General features: G+C 39.0%; 1 protein-coding gene across 12 annotated transcripts in view; it reads right to left on the reverse strand.

Annotated features, from left to right (window-relative positions):
• The window catches only part of Bap170 (Brahma associated protein 170kD), a 42,513-nt gene that overhangs the window by 12,108 nt on the left and 12,065 nt on the right, over positions 1-18,340 (reverse strand). For 6 of the 12 annotated variants that reach the window (XM_069506163.1, XM_069506152.1, XM_069506153.1 and 3 more), the window contains exons 16-29: positions 17,691-17,813; positions 15,211-15,288; positions 13,985-14,077; positions 11,609-11,639; positions 11,458-11,513; positions 10,398-10,874; positions 9,683-9,772; positions 8,152-8,190; positions 7,082-7,189; positions 6,210-6,312; positions 5,512-5,589; positions 4,422-4,519; positions 3,154-3,243; positions 396-497 (exon numbers count right to left, since the gene is read on the reverse strand). In XM_069506163.1, coding sequence (XP_069362264.1) covers positions 396-497; positions 3,154-3,243; positions 4,422-4,519; positions 5,512-5,589; positions 6,210-6,312; positions 7,082-7,189; positions 8,152-8,190; positions 9,683-9,772; positions 10,398-10,874; positions 11,458-11,513; positions 11,609-11,639; positions 13,985-14,077; positions 15,211-15,288; positions 17,691-17,813 — 1,566 coding nt within the window. The remainder of the gene's footprint in view (positions 1-395; positions 498-3,153; positions 3,244-4,421; positions 4,520-5,511; positions 5,590-6,209; positions 6,313-7,081; positions 7,190-8,151; positions 8,191-9,682; positions 9,773-10,397; positions 10,875-11,457; positions 11,514-11,608; positions 11,640-13,984; positions 14,078-15,210; positions 15,289-17,690; positions 17,814-18,340) is intronic. The other 6 variants (XM_069506155.1, XM_069506159.1, XM_069506156.1 and 3 more) reach the window with 6 other exon arrangements.

Genomic DNA, 18,340 nt, shown 5'->3' on the forward strand with positions numbered 1-18,340 from the left:
AGTTGAATTTACATTGCTTTGGATGCAAGAATTTAGAGATGTCTTATTTATGTATGAGTGACGGCAATACCTACACAAACATCTCTTTAATTGTCAAGTGCCCGATTTCTGACATTTTATTCATAATATAACATACTATTATGTCAAAAAATCGTAAGCGTTTAGCACGCTCTTACATATTGAAATAAGTTTTATATAGGTGTCCCGCTTGACTGGGTTGGCTCGTGCGGCTGGATGCGGGTTGTGGGAGAGTGACAGGGACGTTGAATTCCTTGATTTTTACGTCAACACTACCTAACCCGGTATCAAAGACAGCAGATTCCATTTCTATAAGCTTATTTAGAATTCTGTGGTCATGCATGTAGTACATGTGACAAAAGCCGTGCAGTATGAACCTGTGTAAAGGTGGTTTTCACCACGGCTATGGGCTGAGAAGTGCTGACGAGGGTAGGTTGGCTCACTATCACCCTTTGCGTCGACTGAATCACCCCCGAATTCTGTATGCAACAAGCACTTTTTATGTTAGATTAGTTATATAAAGAAATGTGGATGTATGATGCCTATAAAAGGCTCCTATATTCTCTTCTGAATCCTATCTCCTATGAATTGATATCACTGCTTATCGATATTGCTCTTAATACTTTTTTTTGTATTATTTTTATAAATCCCTCCATTTTTTGTGATATTACTTTTCCAACCTAACGTTTATTTTAACGCCTCTATTCATTATTAAATATCTAAGGACTGTTTTCTATTGAAATAATTGACAGAGGAATAAAGCCAGATTTATATACAGTGCAAATTAGACTCGCGCACAAAGAGTTCCGTACCACTTCAGGATATAAATTCTTCTAGTAAATAACAAAATAGATGCCGCGTACCAACATCAAGGCAACAAATTCGGCAACCTCTGTGTACGGAAGCCTAAGAACTCCTCCTCGGAAAGGTTCCTCGGAAATTATTTGACAATTAAAATTCGCCCTTGACCTTAGAAATAGAAAATTCGTTAAGATCAGACAAAAAGATAAAAATAGAACACATATATTTAACACCATATTATGGTAATTAGTAAAAAACAAAAATATACAAGTAGTTAAACAGAATTAGTAAAATATGTGCACTTATTAGTAAGCATTGTGCTGCCCTTTTTAGACATGTTTGTAGTCTTTTTTAGTCTCATACATAGTTAGCCCTTAACTGCGATCTCAACTGGTAGTAAGTGATGATGCAGTCTAACCCCCCGTTCCCACTTGTCGTCTATCAGCCGGGATTTTAGCCGGAATGTTGCAGTGGTAGAAGATTTTGACACAAAATCGGTTTCCGACAAGTGTGAATAGCTTCATATAAAATGTTCTGCCATTGGAACATTCGATTATAATCCAGGCCCGACAGACGACAAGTAGGAACGGGGGATCAGATAGAAGCGGACTAACTTGAAAGGAGATGGTAGACAATTCAAGTTATAATCAAAATTAGAAATACTACTGTGAAAATTTTCAGAAAAAATGAGTGGAAATCTAAAAGCGAAACTTAGTAATTGAACATAATTTTATACCCTCTAACAAATAAACCTGGAATAGCGGTGGAATAGTTATACTCTGTTTTGTCTTTTTCCTTCAAATGTCAAATTACTGATGACAGAGAAAGACAAAACAGAGTATAACTATTCCAGCGCTATTCCAGGTTTATTTGTTAGAGGGTAAGACTTTAACTTTGGACTATAAAATATTTGTCATTATTATGGACACCTTTAACCATACAGACGCTAAAATCTAATTATAAGTTTTCAAGGAAAAGTTACATTTCAGACCCATCCTAATAAGGAAGTGGTCCGACCGCCGGCGAGAAAACAACTAACTATCGGCGATTTTGTCTCTCAAGAATCGCACAACAAATGTACATTCCGTGTAGACGAAAAAGAAGCATATATCAAAAGTTGCTCTATGACTGTTCACACTGCCGGCGACGAATCGCTTTACTAGTTTTTTCGCTGAGCGACGAGCTTTCAAATATAAACTCGCTCAGCGATATTCGTTCAGCGATGCTTGTTCGCTTGAACGCGCGCGCAGTTTGCACAGGACTGAGCGACCGCGGGCGAATGGCGCGAGTAATCGCTCGTCGCACTTGCACACTCGCTTATAGCTCGGCGACAAAACTATCGAAACTACACACTCGCTTCCCGCTGATCGCCAACTCGTTTAAGTTTCTAGTTCTACTCGTTTCTCGCTCATCGTCGGCGGTCGGACCACTGCCTTATCTAAAATAGGTGACTATAAACTTTAGTCCAAAGTTTTCAGTACGAGACTTCCAGCCATTAAAAATGTGCAACAGAAAAGAGTCTAGAATGATATTTGTTAACGAGTCTAGTAAAAAAAAAGTGGTGATAAGTCGAGGCAGAAATAACCAGGGCCCTGATTCTGTAATCTGTTCGACATTTAGCACCTCCTTTGGGCGAAATACCGAACATTAGTGATTATATTCTTTCTTTTTGAGATCTATAGAGAGTACTCTGACTTGACTAACTGGAGCACATTACAACAGTGTTGTTACAGCTCTAGTAATTCACGAAGGCTATCGAACTTTACTTGTGGTAACGTCGTTTACATAGTCATTGCGTAAGTGTGCGTGCATGTCGGACCAATCAGTCGCGAGCAAGCGCTGTCAAACGCACACATTTAGTGTACCTTACGTATACGACTTAAACACAAGCATGAGTCAGTGGCCTTCGTGAAATGCAAGAACTATATTAAAGTGTTGACTGTCTATACCATATTAGATTAGTATTATATAAGTGAATAGATGATGACCGCGACTTAGGTTTTTAAAAATCCCGTGGGAACTCTTTAATTTTTCGGGATAAAAAGTAGCCTATGTCCTTCCCCGGGCTGTAAGCTAACTCTGTACCAAATTTCATCAGAATCGTTTAAACTGTTGGGCCGTGAAAAGCTAGCAGACAGACAGACAGACACTTTCGCATCCATAATATGACAGTTCGCCACAGTTCGAAAGAATCGCTACATAGGCTCAAAAGGGCTAATTCCCAGAGCCGTACACCAAGTTGAAAAAAAAAAAAGAATCGCTAATGTCAAAAAAATTATAAAATCGTCGGGCAGCAGCGGGTTAGTACAGCGGCTAAATCCTCAAGTGTTTAACCTGAATGATTTGCTGTTGGGTTATCGCATCTGTGGCCTGCGCAATAAGGCTGTTTAGCGTCGCCTCGTCGAGACCAGCCGGGTTGTTCACCTTGCGTGGAAATATCAATAATAAGACATGATACATTTTATTATAATGGGGTTTATAGAGACATATCAGCATCTCAATCGGTTTCTTTAATAGTATATTTGTTATAAATTATCAAATACTATTTTAGCGTTTAAACTACCGTGAGTGATTTCCATTATAAATAATATCTGTCCCGGCTGTACTCACGTGTCTAGTCGACGTTAGCCCGACTAGTTTCGAACCCATCCGGGATCCTTTTTCAAGGGAGTCAGTTCGCGCACGCGCCGCGGATGTGACTGCGGGCCGCGACACTAGTCGGGCTAACGTCGACTAGACACGTGAGTACAGCCGGGACAAATATTATTTATATCAAATACTATACCTTATTCCCGCAACTTCGTCCGCGTGGACTACACAAATTTCAAACCCCTATTTCACCCCCTTAGGTGTTGAATTTTCAAAACCCCTTTCTTAGCGGATGCCTACGTCACAATTAATATTTGCATGCCAAATTTCAGCCCGATCCGTCCAGTAGTTTGAGTTGTGCATTGATAGATCAGTCAGTCAGTCAGTCAGTCACCTTTTCCTTTTATATACTTAGATTTAAAAGTTAATGGGGATCCACAGGCAAAACTGATCTCAGAGGGCGCCACAAGACGTCTAGCCAAGTTACATTTCATTGTCATGTGGATCCCCACTGTTAAATATTAAAATAAATTGGGCGCGTTTGGAACCCTCGTAGCTTTAGTTTCAAGATAAGGTAATTAATTATCAGCATTACATCATTGGTACTGTGGTAGCACAATCAAATTTTAGAGTATTTGCATCCCCTTCTTACTAACGTGATGTGAAAAGGACAGACACAGTTTGACAGTATCAAATTTAATTTAGAGCTGTCAAACTTCGTGACTTTAGCTGCCAGTCGCGAGCCTATTGTTTAAAGTAGCGTGCACTAAAATTAAGAGTCTTTAAATGTAAAATTCATGTTCCGTCCCGTTTTAGCAATATTAAAAAGAAAAAGATGCAGATACTCTTTGTTATTCAATTTAGTTTCTATGCTACGATAATTTTTTTTTTTGTTTAGAACCGTTTTTAATAGAGACAGATTATACACATAATTTACGTGTATTTTAATTTTTAACTATGCAATATAAAAATACGAGATTATTAGTTTTATGCTTTATATTGGAATTACATACCGTTAGAGTAAGCGGTCCGCCGCCGGTGCCTTGTACAATAATGATAGTTTTCTGCATCATATTGCCGGGTATGTTTTGTGATATATAGCTGAGACCACCTGCGGATATAGAATAAGTGAAATTTTCTAACTATCCAATACTATAGTACAGGACGCGGCCGAAAGTTATGTACATCGACCTTTACTTAGATTAGTTTTTTAAATTGTTAGCTCCATTTTTTTTTTACATTTATATTATATTCTAATCGATTCTAATATTAATTTAATCCGCTTCATACTGTGTATATTGTTATGGGTTGTATTTTCATTGCCTGAAATAAAAATTATTTATTTATTTATTTATTTATTTAGAAGGAGACAGCAGATTTGTAGAGCGCTGTCCCTGTCGTTAAGACCGAAAATGTGACAGAGACAATGCTCTACAAAGCCTTAATGTCATTCTAAAGGCCGATGTACGTAAGTGCGTTTGGATCATTAAGGTTACGCTTTTGCGCTTCTCCATACAAACGTATTACGCCTATTATTCTATTATTTGTTGTTTAAAATCTAAAATTGGCCAAGATATCGATTTATTTCTTCATTATCTATGCCCTAAAACAATAAATATAGTAAAACTATATTTTGTGAAACTTATTCATTACCCGTGAGACATCTCTATTAATAGTTTAACTCTTCTATTACAGTAAACAGTTCAAAATTTTAACTGCACATTTTTACCGGTCAATCTCCTTTGTGTCACCTATGATATGGCACTGAAAAAAGCCATATTTTAAAAGAAGAAAAAGAAACTGCAAAATTGCGACACAATTGGCTTTAAGGCAAACATTACGTAATAATGAATTCACATGTCTATTGTTTGTTAAAAATATGAATTAATTTTCAAAAAAAAACGAGCCGAATTGAGAACTACCTCCTTTTTGGAAGTCCGTTAAAAATGACGCAATATCAAACGTTGATTTGCGTTGTTCACACATCATGCATCTCACTCTCGACTATGTCCCGCCTGTAAATGTTGATTGCAATAGCATGCTCTCCCGCTTGACTTGAAGCGACCATGGAGAGCACTCTTAAAATATTATTATGAGTTTTACCCTGCGAAGTGCCCGGCGCTGCAATGAATTGCATCGGCTGTTGCATGAACTGCGTCGTTTGTGATGGCATCTGCTTTTCTGAAAAAAAAAACCCGGTCAAGTTTTTTTTTTAATTTATTGATCACAGAAATTTCTTTATTTTTTATTTTTATTTTATTTTATTAGGAACACATACAATACATTAATTTAACACAAACTACGACACTTATATAAAAACACAGGCTGATAAATGTATCTATAAAATGTGTACACAGCATTTGCAAAATATCTTGAAAAATAAAAAGAACTTAACTAAACAAATAACTAAGTTACTTAGAAGATGAACCCATCGTAAAATGACAATAGCTTTTTTTTGAATGTAGTAGCTGAGTCATAAAATATGGCCAGGTATCTTTTTTGATATTTCGTTAAATTTTGCACATATACGCATAATTGGGGCTTGATTTCCGAGATGTGATTTGGTGAAAGGTATATGGAACATTTATGAGGATATACAACTACGGGAGTGTCTACGCGAAATTTCAATTAAGTTCATTTAAAAGCAAATTGGTTAGGACGTCCGCCGTCTATCGGTTGTTGATGATGATGATGATGATGATGGTGATGGTGATGATGATGACGATGATAATGATGATGATGATAGTGATGATGATGATGCCTAAAAAAGAAGGTAGTCGGCAAAGGAGAAGACTAATTACCTTGTAATATAATCTGTCCCGATTGAGAAGCGAGAATGTTTTGGACGTCCATCGGTTGTACTTGGAGCATCGGCTGTTGTACTTGTAGAGTTGGTTGTTGCATCTGCACAAAATAATAATCCAAACTTTAGGACATTTGTACACTTATCCGTGATTTCACGGATCCGTCAAAAATCCGGCCCGTCTTCTACACGAACCTCGTCTCATCGGGGGAACTACAACATTGGCATAAGAGCTTAGCAGCTCGGAGCGTACGGATGCCAAGCCGACACCACGAAGGAGCAGCAGCGTGTGGCAAGTGAGCATAAGCATAAGGAAGAGACAAAATAATTTGTAGGGAGTCAAAAAGGAGCCCGGGAAAATGCCAAGAGCAAGTACCGAACGAGTGCCCTCCCGCGATTCGGCCCATATAACCGAGAAGTTGGTGGAGCCATGGGAGGTGGAGAGTTGTCCCAGGATCCGTCAAAAATACGAATCGAATGTACGTATTTGTATAACGGCCACACCACACAACCGAATACGGATGAGTGCACTCGGGCGTTTGTGCACATATACGTATTCGGTTCGTATCCGTGATTTTTCGAAGTGGCCGTCATAAAATACGTACATTCGATTCGTATTTTTTTCACGAATCCGTAAGATCACGGATGAGTGCACAAACACCCTAATATTATAAACTAGCGACCCGCCCCGGCTTTGCACGGGTGTTTAGAGTTGTAACTCAACACTTGACAATATTCCATACCTGCATAGCCGAAGACTAGTGTACTTGCAAAGTCGTTTGTTGCACTTGCAGAGTTGGTTATTGTACCTGCAGCGTGGGTTGTTGCACTTGCATGATTGGTTGGTGTACCTTGACAATATTTCCATACCTGCATAGCCGAAGCCTGGTGTACTTGCAAAGTCGGTTGTTGCACTTGCAGAGTTGGTTGTTGTACCTGCAGTGTGGGTTGTTGCACTTGCATGGTTGGTTGTTGTACCTTGACAATATTCCAAATTATAATTAGTAATTTAGTTATTTCAATACAAAACTACAATGCTGCTAATTCGGTTGAACACACTGTGGCTAATTCTATTCTATACAATCTCTAAGCTAACCTAAAATGACAGTTCTAAGTGTTTCGCTATACCTTTCATAATGCTACCTGCGGAAAAGGACAGCACTGGATTTATAACTGTTAATTTAGTTTGGTTTAGAGATTGTCTGCATCTAATTAGCACATTCATCTGACTTAAATATTAAGATTTGTACAGATATTTTTCAATCAATTTTAAAATCTGATACTACTATATACCGGCTAAAGATGGCCATTGACTATATACATCTAATTAATAGTTATTTATGCAACTGTTGTATAACGAGGGGCATTAAAACACGAAAGTCGGTTTATCACACGAGGCGAAGCCGAGTGTGATAATAGTAAGACTTGAGTGTTTAATACCTAATTATCAACAGTTGCATACAAGACTTTATCTACACCCATAATATTATGAATCCTCTATAAAAGATTCTGAAACAGTTAGCTTATTGCTAACATTAAAACACCCAATATCTTAATAACCATTAAAGCATCCAAACGAGTGTTATAAAGTTGTACTGAATTTCACTATAACACTCCTGTGAAAAAGAGACAGCGCTATACTGCTGGCATAAATCTGTCTCGTTATGCCAGCTAAGCTAACTGTTTCAGGATCTTTTATAGAGGATTTAAAGCAAGAAATATATTGCAATCTGTCATTTCTTAAAAGCTTTTTATTAAAAAAAAACTACTATTTAAATCTAACTATGAAAACGATATAGATTTTTTATTATATAACTGTAACTGTAAATAATATATCTAAGCAACAATATATAAAAGATAAAGATAGTTTTACTAATCAGATTTTTGTAGAACATAATATGCAAAAAATCAAAAAATATACAATTTTCTATCCTAAACACCTTAGCCAAGGCACCAGCCAATATGATCCCACGGGGTCGCTATTTGGTACAGACATGAAAAAAGACAAACGATTACTGTTTCTTTATATTAAATAAAATTCAAAATCCTGAGTGACTGACTGACTGACTGACTGACTTATATATCAACGCACAGCCTAAACCGCCGGTCCTAGAGACATGAAATTTAGAGGGTGTGTTTTTGGTAACCAGTGTGGCTAATTCCGTTGTACACAATCTCTAAACTAAACTAAAATGGCACGTCTAAATCTATTGCTATCCCTTTCATAATGTTGCTTGCGGAAAAGGATAGGCACTAGATTTAGACCTGTTAAGTTAGTTTAGAGATTGTGTACAAGAGAATCGGCCACATTTTTCGAAATTCCAACCCTTAAATAGGGGTAAAAGTTTGTATGAAAATCCGTCATTTTTCAAGTTATTTGCAATGACCAGCGTTCTGGTTACACCCAGTATAACCTAACCTACAAATACAATTATAATCTGAATTATCATTGTGTAGTTTATACTGCTCATTGTTTATTGTTTTTGTTACTTATTGCAACAATATCTTAGACCGCCGCTGAAACGCAACGTAATTCGTATATTACATAGGTGTAGAAAATGTCAGAATTGACACATTGTTTTTGAAAGAAGAGGACGAGGCGAATAGCAGCGGCAATTACCCGCACTTTTTAGGGTTCCACATCCAACGGGACCCATTACTAAGCTTCCGCTGTCTGTGCATCCGTCCGTCCGTCTGTCTGTCAGCGGGCTGTATCTCGTGAACCGTAATAGGTAGAGTTGAAATTTTCACAGTACATATGTGTATTTCTATTGCTGCTTTAACAAATAATAAAAAAATCAAAATGACTGCCATGAAAAAAGTGTTTATCTTGTAATATGGTACGGAACACTGTGTACGAGTCCGACTCGCTCTTGACTGATATTTTCATTGCATACGAAATACGTGCTGAAGAGCGCATACGCTGTGCCAAAACGTTGTGGTTTTGTTGAAGTATCCGTCACAACAACCCTTTATTTGTGTCGGGGGTTAAAACGAGCCCTATCATGTCAGTAGCTCATTATTATTAACCCCGAAAAAGAGGGGGTGTTAGAAGTTTGTTACATATCCCGATAACCTAGTTCAATTCGCTTGCGCAGCAATCCATTCTTGAAGGCTTAGGCACTAAAGGAAACACGAAAAAATTGCTTCGTGCTTTTATTTACTAGTTAAGACTAGTAATCAATATTGCTGAGTTATAAGTGTAATAAAAATTTAACAATAGATTACTAAAATCGTATTACGATTACGCTTAAGATTAAATCTTAAGCATGTACAATCTGGATTAAATAGACCAAAATAGTATAATTTTTTCGTTTCATTCAGAAAAAAAATATTGCGTGATATTTGCCGAGACCCCCCCCCCCCTCTCTCCAACGTAAGATTAGATGAGATTTGACTCGACCCCCTCCCACCCTTAAACATCTCACGTAATTTATGGACGCGCCCTTGTTGTTAAAAATATTCACTCACCAAATCGTCTTCGTCCTCGAGAGCGGAGGCTGCGATTGCCGCGTACAGATTTGCTGCAGTTTTCGACACGCTCTCTTGTGGAGAATTGCTCTAGAAATAAAAATTGGATAACTCTTTGTAAAAAGGGGTTCATGTTTTAGTCTTGATCTTTTTATGTACGCGACATTCTATGGGCACGTACGAAGAGAAAAAATACCCGGCTGAGATAATTTAAAATGGTTTAACACTTAAAACTAACAAAGGACGTGGATTTGACGTATTTTGGAAGACCCTCTATTTAATAATCACTGATAAATAATTTATTTTTGATGTAGTCAACTACCCAATTCGGCGACTAAACTTTTATTATATTATCATACCTCAACCATACCTCATAGTCATAACATAACATAAAACATCATCATCATGATCAATCCATCACCGGCTCCCTACAGAGCGCGGGTCTCCTCTCAGAGTGAGAAGGGTTTTGGCCATAGTCTACCACGCTGGCCATGTGCGGATTGGTAGACTTCACACACCTTTGAGAACATTATGGAGAACTTTCAGGCATGCAGGTTTCCTCACGATGTTTTTCTTCACCGTTAAAGCAAGTAATATTTAATTAATTAAAACGCACATAATTCCGAAAAGTTAGAGGTGCGTGCCCGGGACCAAACCCCCGACCTCCGATAAGAAGGCGGACGTCCTAACCACTAGGCTATCACATAAAACATACCTCAGATTTATCCTCAATCTTCATCTTCTTACTCGGAGGCTCCGTATACGAATGATCAGTAATCACTGTTTCAATCAACTGCTCCTTCTCCGACTTCACACTTTGGATCACACTTTGCTGGACAACTTGAGGGAGCAACTGATCATTTTTGATCTGCACTATTTGACCCTGGTCGTTCTTGAACTGAAGTACACCTTGGAGTTGATCGTTTTTGAGTTGTATTATCTGCCCTTGGTCATTTTTAATCTGTATCAGTTGCCCTTGTTCGTTTTTGATTTGGAAGAAAGGTGCGCTTGATTGCATGTTGTCGGTATTGATTTGTATGAGCGGGTTTTCGGATTTGACTTGTACTATTTGTCCCGTTTCTGTTATTTGTATGGTCGGCGCGTTGATCTGTTGGCCCATTGGTACAACTTGTACTGGCGGATTGGACTTCTTCTCTAGGAGGTCTGCTAACATTTTGTTTTGAGCCGTTTTCTGTAGACCATTTTTCATAAAATTAATATTGTACTTTTTATTCAATTGAATTAAAAAAAGTTGCAATTATTAGGGTCCCGTACCTCAAAAGGAAAAAAAGGAACCCTTATAGGATCACTTTGCTGTCTGTCTGATGTCTGTCGGTCCGTCTGTCAAGAAAACCTATAGGGTACTTCCCGTTGACCTAGAATCATGAAATTTTGTAGGTAGGTAGGTCAGGTCATAGGTCAGGTAGAGGAATAAATTTGAAAACGAAAAAATTTAAATGTGTTCATGAAAAAATAATTAATATTTCCATTTTCCAAAGTAAGATAACTATACTAAGTGGGGTATCATATGAAGGGCTTTTACCTGTACAGTTTTATGCATAATAGTTTTAGATTTATCATGCAAAACGACGCAAAAATACGACTGTATTTGACTGTACGGAACCCTCGGGTGCGCGAGTCTGACTCGCACTTGGTCGGTTTTTTATTTTTATACAGCGTGAAATGTTTGAGATTTCAGATTGGTAGTACAATTGATTTATAACAACAAATTATTAGAATCAAAAAATGACAGTTTTACAATAATTTTTACATACGATAGTCAACTGCGCCTGTTCGTCAATCTGAATTTGTACCGGCTCCTCTTTTGGAACTAAAAAGAAAAAGAAATATTAGGAACTAAGGAAGGATGGAATTATAGTATGGAGGACTAGTTTAATTTATCATTTAAAAAATCAGAATATTTACCTAAAACTTCTTCCACTGCGCTCACAACCATCTGAAAGAAAAAATTAAAAAACTAATTATTATCGTTTGCTCAGAAACGACGTTGAAACGCCACGAGGGACAAATGTCGAAAAATACGACCGTAGTACGGAACCCTCGGTGCGCGAGTCTGACTCGCACTTGGCCGGTTTTTCTTTTTGTATTGGGAATCTGTGAAAATGACAAATTCATTCTTCTATTTGGCGGTCGTGAAACAGGCAATAAGTCGTAGGTACTGTTTATTCTACGTATAGCGCGTAAAATTTAACTTCTCACGCGCCATTTTAACGTTTTGTGTAAATATCATGTCATTTTGTACGGACTCGGGACTATATTTCAATTTGGAGATTTTACGACCTCTCTTATTTGAGGTTTTCAAAAATATGCGGATATAACCGCAGGCATCATCATCATCATATAAAAATGTGCGAAAGTCTGTCTGTAATGAAAATAAAGTTTTCTGGCATTGTATGTCAGAGCACAGGTAAATTTTAATATGATGCAAAAGTTTACAGCGCCATCTAGTACAGGCAAAGAAAACTATATTGTGAATACAAATGAAAAAAAGCGCGCGCGGACTACGGACCTTACACACACCTTCACGGCATCGCTCCGCTGACCATTCGACCACCGACCGGGCGTCCTCTGCCTCGGGAACTCCTACGACCGCCACCACTAGCGTGGCACGCAGGCGATCCTAGCGATGATGATGACGACGCGAGACCCACCGGATATGACACTATCTCCGCGCGCGATGGCCAGCCTATCGACCGCAGCGCGGAGATCTCCACCGGACCAGACACCACCCCCGTGCGCGACGGCGAATCTATCGCCCGCAGCACGGGGAACGCAACCAGCCACGAGGCCCCAAGCCAAGATGGCGGGCCCTAGCCAGTGAAATTCCGGCTAGAAGACCAACACCGGTGTAACATGAATACCCGCGCCCTACCCGGGTAAGGAGGCTACGCCTCGAGGCCCGTACCCCCGCTTGGCCTTCGGCCAACCGGAGAAGACCCTGTCGTCGTCGAAAAAACGAAACGTATACGCGACAGGTTGAACACACCCGCACAGCCCCCGCGCTAACCCTGTGCAGGCGAGCGCGGGTGACGTGCGGGGCACCCCCTTAAAGTATAAAGTAGCAATTACGCTTATTCCTTGTTAATCCTGACTGGATTAACAAGGAACTTGACGACCTAAGTTTTAGGGCTCCCTACCCGAAAAGTGCCAAGGGGATCCTATTAAAAAGCCTCCGCTGTCCGTCCGTCCAAGAGCAAGTACCGAACGGGCGCCCTCCCGCGATTCGGCCCATATAACCGAGAGGTTGATGGGGCCATGGGAGGTGGAGGGTTGTCCGTCCGTCCGTCTGTCCGTCAGCGGGCTGTATCTCGTGAACCGTAATAGGTAGAAAGTCGAAATTTTCACATAATATTATGTATTTTTAGTTTCTACGGCCGCAATACCAACAAATAAGTAATAAAAATTTCGATATTGCCGACATCAAAATTCAAAAAAAAAAAGTGTTAGAAAGTTAATTCATGTACGATGGCACGAATTACGGAACCCTTCGTGTGCGAGTCTTGACTCACACTTGACCGATTTATTATTGCATCAATTTTTCACTCAGCTTTCATTATAGACAATGAGAATTCGGCTGTAACTTGTAAGGCGTCGGTCTCCAGATACTAGATAGTAGATAGACGATCCAAAGTCCAAACAAGACCCAATAATAATGATAAAAACGGCCAACTGCCAAGTGACATGACATGAATATTATATTAATTATTAACCTCTTTATTATGAGGTTTGCAAAAATATGCGGATAAAACCGCGGGCATCAGCTATAAAAATAGCGAAAGTGTCTGTCTGTAACGATAAGCAAAGTTTCTCAGGCCTTTGTATATCAGAAAACATCTAACTTTCGCGCGGTGCAAATAGCGTACATCGCCATCTAGTGGAGACAACAGAAACTATTATTAGTACCAAAACGAAAACTGACGCAAATGTTTTATCATTGAACTACCCTATTCCTGCGACTTTGTCCGCGTGAATAACACAAATTTTAAACACCTATTTTGCCGCCTTAGGGGTTGAATTTTCAAAAATCCTTTTTTAGCGGATGCTACGTCACAACTATTTGTAATCTGTATACCAAATTTCAGCCTGATCCGTCCAGCGGTTTGAGCTGTGCGTTGATAGATCGTTGAGACCGACAAAACGTCATATTTTCCCTCGTTCCCCTTATATTTCCCATTCCATTTGTTTCCCTGAGGAAAAGGATGGCAATAGATCTGTCAATTTAGTTGAGTTTAGAATTTATCCTAAAGAATTAACACCACTGTCGAGTCACTGCATTATTACCTTTTCCCCTTGCATATTTTGATTGGTAGTAACTCCTCCGCCAGGAATTATTGTTGTACACTTGATCAGAGCTTCTGGGTCTACCTCCATACTCTGAAATTCATACAAGTTACGAGCAAAATAGACGAAAGAGTGCAATGTTAATAATACCATATGTCCGAAGCAATATGCCTCCTCATTTCTAATTCAAACTGCTAAGATTTGGAACGCCCTTCCAGCATCAGTTTTCCCCTCCAATTATCTCAATAATAAGCTGCATCATCACTTACCACCAGGTCTGATTGCAGCCAAGCGCTGGTCTATAATATTTTAAAAAATACCCTCTAATAATAATATATTTATTTATTTGAACAACTCAGTACATTAATCAACTCTCTGGAATCCTGACCCCTAAACTAGGAAATCCCGTGTCTTAGGGGCCAATGCCTTCCCAAACATAAGATATGAATAGTTAATAATTAACAGCTAGGTATTACAACTATTTTAAATAAGCTTTGTATGTATTATTTTCGAATTCGAAGCTATTCAAAATAGGTGAAATCATACAATTTTTGACTGTCAATTGATAATAATTGACGTAATTAATTACGTAAACTTAAAACTAAAGTAACGAGGATCTCAAACGTGCCCAATGAAAGAAGTCCACAACTTTTTCTAGTTACTATTTCAGAATAATACTTACAATAGTTATTTGTTACGCAAGGCTGCAAAGTTGTTATTTTGCCGCCTTACGCCTTGCGGTCTTGCGGCGAGAGTGTGTATTGAATTCCGAGCCAGCGAAGGACTCTAAAAGCGTTTGTGCACTCATCCGTATTCGGTTCGTATTAGTTTTTTTAATGTAAGCAAAAACACGACTATCCCTTTTTTTGGTTACCTACCTAAAAACAAAAATACGAACCGAATACGGAGTGAGTGCACAAACGCCCGAAGGTTGAACCACAATAGAAGCGAGTGGTTCAAAAACACACACAATAGAATCCTCGCTACGCTCAGGATTCTAGTGTGTGTGCGGTCAAGTGCTAGTAAGATCCGGTTCCCACTTGTCGTCTGTCGGGGGTTGGGTTATTCGTTGTTATAGCAGCAATAGAAATACACACTCTGTAATAATTTCAACTCACTGACAGACAGACAGACGTACGGTCAGCGGAAGCTTAGTAACAGGTTCCCGTTGGGCACCCTTTGGGTACGAATCCTTAAACAGTAAAAATACGTAAACAGTAACTTACTGTCTGATTAGACTGCACCAGCACGGTCCCAGCTTGGGCCGGCCCCACCCTCTGTTGACTCTGCTGCCTTTGCGCAACCTATATACATTTTAATTCTTTGTTATATTATATACTAGCTTATGTTCGCGATTTACGCACAACAGACGGAAACGTTTCGTTTTAAACGTTTAATTAAGTGCGGAAACCAGCCCAGAATGAAGAAAGAAGATTTTCGCTACTTCGTCCGCGTTGACTACGCAAATTTCAAACCCCTATATAACACCCTCAGGAGTTGAGTTTTCGTAAATCCTTTCTTGGCGGACGTCTACGTCATAATAGCTATCTGCATGCCAATTTTCAGCCCGATCCGTCCATAGTTCGAGCTGTACGTTGATAGATCAGTCAGTCAGTCAGTCACCTCTTCCATTTTATATATTTAGATTCAGTCATCAAACATTATATCAAATTCGTAATAAACATCCAAAAAATACATAATTTTACATTCCTACGGAATAAATTGTATTCATAGTTATTTCTAAATCAAACGATATCTAAGTTTTAGTAAAATTCAACAACAAAAACCGGCCAAGTGCGAATCAGACTCGCGCACTGAGGGTTCCGTATCGTAATCGTATTTTATCGACATTTTGCACGATAAATCAAAAAACTACTTATTAGATCTCGTTCAAACCAATTTTCTGTGGAAGTTTGCATGGTAATGTGCATCATATATTTTTTTTTAGTTTTTCATTCTGTTATTTTAGAAGTTACGGGGGGGGGGGGACCACACATTTTACCACTTTGGAAGTGTCTCTCGCACAAACTATTCAGTTTAGAAAAAAATGATAAAAGAAACCTCAATATAATTTTTGAAGACCTATCCATAGATATTCCCACACGTACAGGTTTGTTGAAAATTTTTTTTTTTGAGTTTCAGTTCTAAGTATGGGGAACCCCAAAATTTATTGTTTTTTTTTCTATTTTTGTGTAAAAATCTTAATACGGTTCACAGAATACATCTACAAGTTTCAACAGTATATAGCTCTTATAGTTTCGGAAAAAAGTGGCTGTGACATACGGACGGACAGACGGATAGACAGACGGACAGACAGACATGACGAATCTATAAGGCTTCCGTTTTTTGATATTCGGCTACGGAACCCTAAAAAAGAAGCTAAAACCTTAACATGCTTCCAATAAGCTATCTTTGCATGCCTAGTTTCGATTTCTACCCAAAATTACGGTTAGTTTTTTTGACATGCGCAACTATTTTTTGCTACTACGTATCAAAATTCATATCTTTTAGTGTTTTAATAAGTACTCTTTGTACATGCATTTTGTTAATTTTGTTTTTTTATAAACGTTTTTTACCAGATATGGTCAACATATTATTATCAGGTCGCAACCTTTTCTCCTGTCTAGAGTATAAGAAATCTAAAATAAAATCACATTTAATGAACAGATCTAAAAATATTTCATTCATGTTTCTAGTGGCTATTCTATTCTATCTATTTATCTAAGTAATAGTGAAAATCAGAATCTTGAACTGTAGTAATAACATGACGTGATTTTTTGTATAACGGCATTTTATGGGGCTAAAATTAATACTAAAAAAAAAAAATTTTAAAAATCAAAATTAAAAAAAGATTTACGTACTGACGCTACTCGTCTTCACACACACATAAGTAGCGTGTCTGTACACTTGGTTACCATAAGTAAAGTATGCCTACGTGAAATCAAAGTACTATAATATGTCGGAGAATATTATAATGCATACGAACATACGACTTCATAATCCTTACTAAAATGATTTGAATAGAACCTACTCGTAAATTAAGAAGTACAATCCATAGATAATAAACTATTATCAGTCAATGAGAAAGTTTCAGGGCGAACGTTCCATAAAATTTTCATAGATGGCGCTGTGTACTGCACCCACTAAAAAAGAAAAATAATGCCAATATCTATATGATTTAGCCAGAATGTCAGCATTTTCGTTGCTAACTATTCCAGCATGCTCTGGTACCTAGCGTAGAACCACCCGGTATTGGGCCAGGGTGTCTCTGCAGTTTTCAACCAGTCTTGAGTTAACAACCTCAGAGGACAGAGCTGAAAGAGCTGTCTGGCTGTCTGTATGTTTTATTGACGTTGTTTTGCAGGATGCTTTACGTACAAATTATTATAGCGTATACCTTCGCTCGGAAATCATTTTTTGTTTTTAGTGGGTGCAGTAAACAGCGCCATATATGAAAATTTTACGGAACGTTCGCCCTGAAACTTCCTCATAGTGCTTTCTGTCGACACATTCGTGACGAGAGACTGACTGCACCGCATGTGTGCATTGACTGCTAAAAAATGAGAAAAACAACATCGCAGACATTGGAATAGACCACGTAAAATTAAATCTAAACGATTCTCCGATATATGTATATTATACTAAAAACAATCATGTATCAAATCTATAAGTGCTGTGTGTAAGTTAGTAGTGTTAGTGGACTTACTTGCGCGTGCGATGCAGGTGCGGGGCTTACTTTGTGCGCCAGCAGGTGCTTGATGAGGGACGTGTTGGATGGAGTCGACTCTAACGCCTGCGACAGCACGGGGTGGGGGGGTTGCTGCACGATCTGAAAGTAGTGTTAGCTTATTGAAGGTAGTTTAATGAATTAGACAATATTTGACTCATCCGATGTCACACGATCTGTGGCGGGGGAGCCATCTTGAATCGATTTGTATAAATACCGGTGTTTGAAGGTTTTTAAGCGCGACCCTGACCGAAACGACCCCCCCGATAAAAGACGCCCTAAGCACGTCCTTAACGATCCCGACGATCAAATCATGACCGACAATGCTCCCTATCTTGTAGGACTACACAATACAACCTCATCACAGCGTCTTCGCCGCGAAGACGAGGTCCCCGTTTTCTAACGTCACCCGGACGTGGACTCACGCCACGGCCTCGGGGGCGTACGGACTAACCAGTAGTCCAACAACTCCACCCATCCCAACATCATCCTAAGCCGTGGTCCGAGCCTCACAGGAGGTGTCCTTAGGTGGACGTTGCCCCCCGATCTCTCGAATTATTTCTTCGAGCCCTAGGGCTCACCCCCAGGCGGAGCTTCGCGCTCGCCAACCCCCCCGGTAACGCTGTAGC

The sequence above is a fragment of the Maniola hyperantus genome, chromosome 22 (genome assembly GCF_902806685.2).
Source record: "Maniola hyperantus chromosome 22, iAphHyp1.2, whole genome shotgun sequence".
Taxonomy (NCBI): Eukaryota; Metazoa; Arthropoda; class Insecta; order Lepidoptera; family Nymphalidae; genus Maniola; species Maniola hyperantus.